This window comes from Panthera pardus, unplaced genomic scaffold, assembly GCF_024362965.1.
Source record: "Panthera pardus isolate Hobbes unplaced genomic scaffold, ASM2436296v1 HiC_scaffold_24, whole genome shotgun sequence".
Taxonomy (NCBI): Eukaryota; Metazoa; Chordata; class Mammalia; order Carnivora; family Felidae; genus Panthera; species Panthera pardus.
In genome coordinates, this window is record NW_026526810.1 from 66,287,624 (window position 1) to 66,297,379 (window position 9,756).

General features: G+C 38.3%; 1 protein-coding gene across 5 annotated transcripts in view; it reads left to right on the top strand.

Annotated features, from left to right (window-relative positions):
* RNF212B (ring finger protein 212B) overlaps positions 1-9,756 on the top strand; it is a 62,664-nt gene that overhangs the window by 43,781 nt on the left and 9,127 nt on the right. For 4 of the 5 annotated variants that reach the window (XM_053889270.1, XM_053889273.1, XM_053889272.1 and 1 more), the window contains 7 exons: positions 86-132; positions 356-398; positions 559-619; positions 1,011-1,059; positions 6,325-6,364; positions 6,654-6,754; positions 7,010-7,071. In XM_053889270.1, the coding sequence (XP_053745245.1) occupies positions 86-132; positions 356-398; positions 559-619; positions 1,011-1,059; positions 6,325-6,364; positions 6,654-6,754; positions 7,010-7,071 (403 nt within the window). Of the gene's footprint in view, positions 1-85; positions 133-355; positions 399-558; positions 620-1,010; positions 1,060-6,324; positions 6,365-6,653; positions 6,755-7,009; positions 7,072-8,826; positions 9,445-9,756 lie in introns of those variants that run through there. The other variant, XM_053889274.1, reaches the window with a different exon arrangement.

A 9,756-nucleotide genomic window follows, 5' to 3' on the forward strand; every position in this document is an offset into this window, starting at 1 on the left:
TACTTCTATAAACAATGATCTGATTGATCCTCTTAGAGGGTACTTAACTTCTGCTGCTGCTTTTTTTTTTTTTTTTTCCTTTCAGGTCAGCCACACCTCGACCAGTAGGCATTACTTCTCCATCACAGTCAGGTAGTGAACATTTTTTGCCCAGATACCTGTGTGAGGTGAATAAATATCCTTTTCCCATATGGAAGATAGTTCCCTCTCAGAGACTGTAATGTGATTTTTCTAATCTTGTGTATGGTATGAAAAGATCATATACCCAGATACCCACTTGTGACAGATTGGGTAGGCAAGGCAGTGGGCACACCATTGATGGCTACTTTTCATACTTCACTTTATTCTCTTTCAGTTACTCCACGACCCAGTTCTCAGCACAGCAGCCAAGTGGTCAGGTGAGTAGACAGCCTACACAGCCATATTAAAACTGTTGGCAAGAGTTGGAATATGAAAGAAATACCTAGATATGGCAGAGATAGGGACTAAAGAGACTTTAGGTCTATGTAGAGTTTAACACCAGGTTTGTTTGTTTTCTTTCTGTCTCACCTTATACAGTCGGTCCTCCTCGGTAGAATCTGTCCCTTACAGAATGTCTGGATTTACTAGCTTGGGACAAGTAAGTGATACTTTACTTTCTCTTCCCAGAATGAGATTTCTAATGCTAAATGAAAGCAAAGATTTCTGGCAAAAATATTAACCTTATATTGGTTTTGGTATAAATTATCTGATGCCATGCCTGACTTTCTTTTATTTTGGCAATGCAGCCCTGATGTTAGAAGCTAACACAGAGAATAAGTGGCGTGAAAGTAGTGGAAATGTTTAAAGACTGAGTTAATAGTAATAGTTCATTTTGGAAGTAATAAAGTGTGGATCCTCCTTGGACTACCATGCCCATTCTGGGAGAACAATATATGCTTCAATGTGCAGATATAGAGAAATAGCAAAGAATATGGAAGCCAGAGAATGGGGATGTATTTATTAATTAATGTTTATTGTTTGTCCATCAGGGAGTCAGAGGCCTACAAGGAAAAAGTACTCCCAGAGACTCATATATTGGTGAGAGGGGGGCTGGGAAAGGATCAGAAACCAACATATATTCAGTACAGATACCAGAAGATTTCTGGTTTACTCTGCATGTATAATGCCATTATGCATTTTCTGTGCATAATATAAGGCAATTAATTTTTTTCCAGACACTGACTGATTCCAGGTATCCAGAGATATATTACTGATTTTCAAAGAATAATATTTCTGTTCTCAAACTGATAAGGAGAAACTTTTTTTGAGCAATGGAAAGTCATTGAAAGCCTCTGGTCAAGAGATAGGGGAGATAGTCTCTGGTCAAGAGACACCCAGGTGTCTCAGTCAGTTAAGGTCACAATCTCACAGCTTTGTGCTGACAGCTCAGAGCCTGCTCAGGATTCTCTCTCTTCCTCTCTCTCTGCGCCTCCCCTGCTTGTGATCTGTCTCTCTCTCTCAAAATAAGTAAATAAAGAGATGGGATAACTTGAGTAAAATAGATTTGGATTTTTAAAATTGCCACAAGATGGCAGTAGAAGTTAGGTCTAAAAGATGCCCGTTGTGTTAGCCTGAAGGGGAATCCAGCTTCTTCACTATGTATTAAAAATTCCAGTGAAGGATACCCACTTAATTTCTTGTCTCTTTCCTCTTAGAACTATTATTGTTATTACTATTTTCAAGGGCATTATCCAGTCCATAGAGAATACTTATCAGAGAGGATTTCCCTTTCTTTCACAAGAGGCAGGGGTGAAATTTGCACATTTCTTTCTGTATAATCATTTTTGAAAATCACCAAATAGTTTCCCTCCAATTCTTTCATATTCACCCTTTAAAAAATGTAGAAGTCCTAGAAAATTTATTTCTGTCAGGTTAGTAGTAATATTTTCTATTTCGTTCCTGATTTTAGTTATTTGAAGCTTTCTACTCTTTTCTTGTAGAAAAAAGTTGGCTGAAGACTAGCCAATCAGTTGAACATTTCAAAGAACCTACTTTTGGTTTTGTTGATTTTCTCTGTTTTTCTATTCTCTATTTCATTTATTTATGCTCTAAGCTTTATATCTTTCCTTCTGCTTATTTTGAGTTTAGTTCTTTTTTTAGTTTCGTAAGATAAAAGGTTGGATTATTGATTTGAGATGTGCTTTTTAAATGTAGACATTTTTAGTTATAACTTTCACACTAAGCACTGCTTTCATTGCATCCTAAAAGGTTTAGTATTTTCTGGTTTTGTTTTCACTCATCTCAAAGTATTTTCTAGTTTCTTTTGTGATTTTTTTTCTTTGAATCATTGTTTTTTTTGGCAGTGTGTTGTTTAATGTTAACATATTTTGAATTTCACAAATTTCCTCCTGTTACTGATTTTTAGTCTCATTTCATTGTGGTTGGACGAAATACTTTGTATGATTTAAAATGTATGGCCTAACAGATGGTTTATCTTGGGGAATGTTCCATGTACACTTTAGAAGAATGTGTATTCTGCTGTTATTGGGTGGAGTGTTTGTTCTAAAGAAGTCTTTAGATTTAGTTGGTATATAATGTTGTTCAAATCTTCTATTCCATTGCTGATCTTCTGTCTAGTTGTTCTGTTCATTATTGGAAGTGGAATATTGAAGATTCCAATAGTTTCTCTCCAGTTCTCTTCAATTCTGTCAGTTTTTGCTTCTTGTATTTTAGAACTCTGTTGTTAGATGAATATATGTTTATAAGTGTTGTATCTTTTTGATGGGCTGACCCTTTTACCATTTGACCTTTGTCTCAAAGTGCATTTGTCTGATATAAGTCACTCTGCCCTCTTTTGTTTACAGTTTGCATGGAATATTTTTTCCATATTTTTACTTTCAACCTACATGTGTCTTTGAATTTAAGATGAGTGTTGTATAGATAGTGTATAGTTGGATCTTTTTTGTTCGTCATTCTCCTCCATTTCATTGTGCTGTTATCATAAATTACATCTGTATAAGTTGTATACTCATCAATACAAAGTTAGTTTTATACAATTGTCTTTATAATCATATAGGAGAGGGGAACCTGGGTGGCTTAGTCAGTTGAGTGTCCGACTTCAGCTCAGGTCGTGATCTCACAGTTTTGTGAGTTTGAGCCCCTCATTGGGTTCTCTGCTGTCAGCCCAGAGCCCACTTCAGATCTTCTGTCCCCCTCTCTCTCTGCCCCTCCCCTGCTCATGCTCTCTCTCTCTCTCTCAAAAATGAATACATATTTAAAAAATCAGATAGGAGAAAAAAGTTACAAACAAAAATACACATATACTTTTGTATTTACCAATGTAATTGCCTTTGCCAGTGCTCTTTATTATTTCTTCATGAAGATCTGAGTTACTGTCCAGTGTCCTTTCAGGTAAGCCTGAAGGACTCCCTTTAGTGTTTCTTGTAAGGCAGATTTGATAGTGATGAATTCTCTCAGTTTTTGTTCACCTGGGAACGTCCTAATTTCTCCATCTTTGATGTTTATTTATTTTTGAGACAGAGAGTGTGAGTGCAAGGGGGGTGGGGTGGGTGGGAAGAGGATCCAAAGCAGGCTCTGCGGTGACAGCAGAAAGCCCCATGTGGGGCTCAAACTCACAAACTGTGAGATCATGACCTGAGCTGAAGTTGGACACTCAACTGACTGAGCCACTCAGGCACCCCTTTCTCCATCTTTGAAGAATAGTTTTGCTGGATTTAAAATTTTTGGTTGACAGTCTTTCTTTTAGTATTCCGAATATGTTATCTGCCAGTGTTCTTGCCTCCCTGGTTTCTGAGGAGAAATCAATGCTAATTTTACTGAGAATCCCATGCATGTTATAAGTGACTTCTTTCAAGTTTCTTTTTTTCTTTTTTTTTTTTTTTTGGTCTTTGGCTTTCAGTAGTTTATGATATGTCTAGGTGTGGATCTCTTTAACTGGAGTTAGTTGAGTTTCTTGGATGTGTAGATCAATTTTTTTTCATCTAATTTGGGAAGTTATCAGCCATTATTTCTTCAAATATTCTTTCTGTCCTGTTCCTCTTTTCTTCTTCTAGAACTCCCATTATGCATATGTTGATATACTTGATGGTATTTCACCAAGGTCTCTGAGGCTGTCTGTTCATTTTTCTTTATTATTTTTTCTTTCTTTCTCTTCCTCACATTATATAACCGCAATTGGCTTCAAATTTGCTGATTTTTTTCTTTTGTCCATTTGTATGTACTGATGGGCCCCTCCAGTGAAATTTTCATTTTAGTTATTATACTTTCAATTCCAGAATTTATATTTGGTTCTTTTAAATATAGTTTGTCTTTGGGGCGCGTGGGTGGCTTGGTCGGTTGAGCGTCCGACTTCAGCTCAGGTCATGATCTCACGGTCCGTGAGTCCGAGCCCCGCGTCGGGCTCTGTGCTGACAGCTTAGAGCCTGGAGCCTTTTTCGGATTCTGTGTCTCCCTCTCTCTCTGCCCCTCCCCTGTTCATGCTCTGTCTCTCTCTGTCTCAAAAATAAATAAATGTTAAAAAAAATTTAAATATATTTTGTCTTTATTAGTATTCTCTATTTGTTGAGACACCATTCTCATACTTTAGTGCTTTAGACATGGTTTCCTAAGATATTTGAACATATTTAAAATACCAGATTTAAATGTTTGTCTAAAAAAAGTCTAGTCTGGGCTTAGTCCAATGTCTAGGCTTCCTCAAGGACAGTTTCTATTGATTGCTTTATTTCTTTATATGGGTCATACTTTCCTATTTGTTTGCATACCTCATAATTTTCTGTTGGAAACTGGACATTTAAAATAATGTAACAGGGCAACTATAGGAATCAGATTATTCCTCCTCCCCAGGGTTTTTTGATGTTGCTGTTTATAGTTATTTAGTGACTCTTTAAAACTAAGTCTGTAAAATCTGTATTGTCAGGGCACCTGGCTGGCTCAGTCAGGTAAGCATCTGACTCTTGATTTCAGCTTGGATCATGATCTCATGGTTTGTGAGTTTGAGTACCACATTGGGCTCTGCACTGATGTTGCAGAGCCTGCTTGGAATTCTCTCTCCCTCTCTCTGCCCCTCCCCTGCTCGTGCTCTGTCTCTCAAAATAAATAAATCAATTAAAAAAAAATCTGTATTGTCATGGAATGCCACCAAAGTCTCTATTCAGTTAGCTTAGTGGTAAGCTAATGATTGGACAGAGATTTCCCTTAAACACCTGGAACCAGTAAGTCTCTCAGTCTTTCCTGAAGGGTTGTGTGTGTGTGTGTGTGTGTGTGTGTGTGTGTGTGTGTTGGGGTTCAGTTTCAGCACTTAGCCAGACAATTGAGAACTGTGCCTTAGCTTTTATCCTGCTTATATGACCTCAAGGTAAGAGATTAAGGCCTTTTCAGGTCTCTTCTGAGCATGCACATAGTCCTGCACATGCATATGGTCTAGATCCCAAGAACGTGTTGTTTTCAGAGTTCTTACCAACTCATTCCCCATCTCTTCCATCTATGCTTTTTGGTTAGCCTATTGTTTGCCCCAATTAATATTCACATCCTCAGGCAACCTAAAGAAGTGCTTTTAATTGTTTACAACAAACACTCCTGGGGAAAAGGCTTTTCACACATGGTAAACTCTAAGCTCTAAGTCATGATGAGTTTGTGCTACAAGTCAAGTCACATAAAGGCAGTCTTGCAAGTAGAGTCTTCCGGCAAACCACTGGACAGGTCAAGTGATTATTCTCTGGGAATGAGACTGTAAGAGTCCCAACCCCATTCCATCCCCACAGTGACTGCCAGAATGTTGGTTTTCAAGGCTACCATGGAGCTGGAGGAGAAATGGGAATGGGGCAAGTTAAAATGCCAGAAAATTCACTCTTCTTAGCTTCATTTGGCTATTTTTTCTGGAATAAACATTCCCCAGACTGTTGCAAGGCTTTTGTTAATTTCTGGAGTTCTGAAAAAATTGGTTCTGACAATTTTTGCTAGTTTTCTCTTTCCTCTTATGGAGAGAATTTTTGGAGGTCCTTATGCCACCGTTTTTGCTGTCACTCCCAACCAATTTAATGACCCTTTGTCTTTAGCCATTCTTCCTAGTAATCCCCATCTTAGAGGGGAAACCAAGACACAGATACATTAGAACACATCAAGGCAGTACTGGGTCCTGGCCCACAAATCCATGAGAGGGAGGAAAGCAACTTTCACTGCTAGGTGATTTGTGAGTTTTTTTTTACTTGTTGTTAGTCCCTAAGCCTAACATATACACTAAAAATCTTTGGTCCCCAATTTCTTTGCCCTGGCCCCAAGTATACCTGAATAAATCTCTTCTCCAGCTCATGGGTTATCTCACAGGCTGACTTTTATGTTTTCCAGAAACCCCTTCACCAGCTTCCACTCACAGCCTATCTTATAGGTAAGTAGCACTGTGCTTCCTTTCACTTGGGATCTGTTCACACTGACACTCTGCTATCAGCCCTGGGGTTACTTCTACTAGCCTATACCCCTGACATTTATAAATGTACCTTGTAAACAAGAGAGCATTGAATAGTACTGTGTCTAATATACATCAGAATTATTTTATTTTTAGTTGCAAGCAGGGGATTTATTTCCTGTCTTGTCTAAATATATAGGCTGTCCCTTTAAATACGCTTTTTACCTTTACCTTCGTTTTCTTTGCTGATGCTTTTATTTCCCCTCCTTAGGCCTTCACCTGCCTCTTCTGGACAGGGGATTTTTTCTTTCAGACCATCCCTAAATGGTGGGGATTCAGGCTACGCAAGAGCCCTTACCCCCAGTAATTCAGGTGTGTTAAATGTCATTCCCAAAGGAATGGAACTTCAATCATTGACATGTATACTAAAATGAGGATTTTCAAGGTGAAAGAAGTTAGGAAAAGAATGACTTTATAGCATGTCTCTTAAATTGCTTAGCTAAGTCTTTTTCCCTTCTGAGTGGTGTTCTACAGATTAAGACCTACCTATTTACCCTGACCCATAAGTAACTTGCCAAAGAACTGCCCAAGGAAGTTATCTTTCACCATTCCAGTTCTGTCCTTCAGGTCAGAGGGAAAGCAGAACCCCACTAGAGAGTCTTCCTGGTTTCCAGCTACCAGTCCAGCAGGTGAGCCATGGCTAGTCTAACTTGCCTGTGTATGAAAAACTTACATGGTTGGGCCTGTGCACAACATACCCTTTTGGTCTCCTCTTAAGGTGGTAAAATGTAACCAGTGGAGAATGATACGGGTTTCAAGTGTGGTAACCAAATGTTCACAATTTTCCAGAATGGTTTCAATTTCAAAGATTCTTTCCTACTATCAGATCAGCTTCCTGGTTTGGGGTTTAAAAATTAGGTCACATGGTAGTGAATGCCTTTAAACTGAGAGGTCTGGGCCAGTGTGAACTAAGTGCGTAGACACAACTGACATTCCCAAAAGCTCCACAAAAAAGTATTTCAATGGAATATATCTTTTGGATAGAGGTACTACTTGAACTAGGAAAAATCACATGTACTTCTCTAGAGATGGTTAGAATAAGGCTTTATAAATTTATGGGACTATGATATGTCAGCAACAAGAGGAAGAAGGCATGGGAATAAGGAGAGAGGTTTGTAAGGAGCTCTACATGCCAAGTCCAGTCTTGCCTTTTAAGTTAACTTTTATGGCCCAGGTTTTGAGGATATTTAGGCTCTTTTCCATGCCAAGCTCCTGGTGAGCCCAAGGACATACTAAGGTGGGTAAATATTTTGCTCTCATATTCCAAATGCCCTTTATTTTCATTGGCAAGGAATTAGGGTCTAAGCCGCAAGAGGCAACACTGGGGAAATAACATCCCTGAGATCCTTACAAATGGAGGGATTTACCTACAGATGAAAAAAGACTTAAGGGACATATAAACCATCTGCAAACATATGGCCCCTATTGGAGCCTGATTAAAACTGTATAACACACACACACACACACACACACACATTTATGAGAAAGTTGAAAACTGAATACCTGTTGGACATTTTATATTGTTTTCTTTTTTTTAATGTTTATTTTTTATTTTTTGAGAGAGAGAGAAAGAGCGCACACATGTGTGCAGTAAGGGAGGGGCAGAGAGATGGGGACAGAGCATCTGAAGCAGGCTCTGAGCTGACAGCAGGGGCTTGATCTAACTCACAAACCATGAGATCTTTAACTGAAGTCAGACGCTTAACTGACGGAGTCACACAGGCACCCCAATATTAAGGAATTCTTAGTTTTTGTGTGTGGGCATACTACTATTGTGGTTGTTTTTAAAAATAGTCTATCTTTTGGAGATACATACTAAAATATTTAGAAATAGGAAGTTAAGGGATTGTCTGGGTTTTGCTTTAGTATATAATCTAGTGGACATGGGGCAGTGAGAGTAGAAATGAAAAAAATTGGCCATGAGCTATTTGTTGAAGTTGGGTGATGGATACTCGTCAGTCCATTATACTACTTTACTTTTGTATTTTTTGAAAATTTCAGTAAGATTAAAAAAAAAAAAAAAAGCTATTGAAGTTAAGTGCCACCTCCCCAGGGCATAAGAATCCTGCCTCCCTGGTAAGCACATTTCAGCATAGTAGTCATAGGTTCCAGGTCTTCCAAAGTAGTTCTTTAAATATTCTGCCTTATTATCACCATAAGCCACTCAGATGTTGTAGAGTTTCATAATTAGCAACAAAGGCTTTGTCACAGATGTATCAAATCTTAGTACAAATCTTGGAACAGTTATCATGCAATGGAGAAAACTATGGGGAAGCACAGTGGTGGTTTGCTGTCTTAATAAACTTCATAAAGTGGTTTAAGAGGGCCTTATTTGCCCTTTTTGTTATAAATGCCCATATCTGCCTTCCTGTCCTCTGCTGCAGACTCTGTACGAACAGAGACAGATGGGATTAGCCAGGGCAAGAGAAGCATGGACTACTTCCAGATAGATCGTCTTCAAGGTCCAATCCATATATATTGCTTAAGGAAGGCATATAGCATCCAATACTCATTAAGTGTGATGGTTTTGGAAAATGTTTCCCTGGTTTCTTTCCACATTTCATTGTGTACCCTTATCTGCTTTGTTCTTTACCATATACACCCTATATTACCTCCTAGGAAAACGATCAGCATTATATAAGGCTAGTTCTTCAGGAAGATGTTTAGATTTCTCCCACACTCAAATGTAGCTCTCTCATTTCCTACAACTTAAAACAAATATTGTAAAAAAATTCTTGGCTCACTGGAGGTGCGAAATCATACACTTGTTAAGTATGTTTTATTTCTAGATTTCATTTTTTAAGCTTTGGATGTATTCACCTATTGCCAAAGCTAATAAACAACTCTGTTCCTTGTCCTAATTTATTATACTACTTCTGTTTGTCTATTGTTTCCTCTATGCCTAGTTAACTATGTTGATTTTCCTTTCTGTCTGGTAACAGCTGGAGACCCAGACTTTCAGCTTACTAAAGTACACAGATAAAGATGTCCTTTTATTGTTATTGCAGCTCTATTGGTATATTACAAGCTCTAGAATGGTGGAATGGGCAAAGAACACCACCAGTGAGATGGAACATGTATTCTTCTTTGGGTATTAAAGAGTAGAAATGAGGAATTAAATGGGTTGGCCAGTGGCAGGCAGACCATAAGTAAAAATTTTGAAAAAAAATATAAAGATAGCAAACATCTGCCAGAAATAAATTGAGTCCTGGGAATGACCATGAGGCTGAACTAGCATTCCCTACCCTTTCTGGAACTCTTGAGTTTATTTTTAAAGGTATTTCTAGACATCTTTTCTGGGAAGAGCCTGTCCT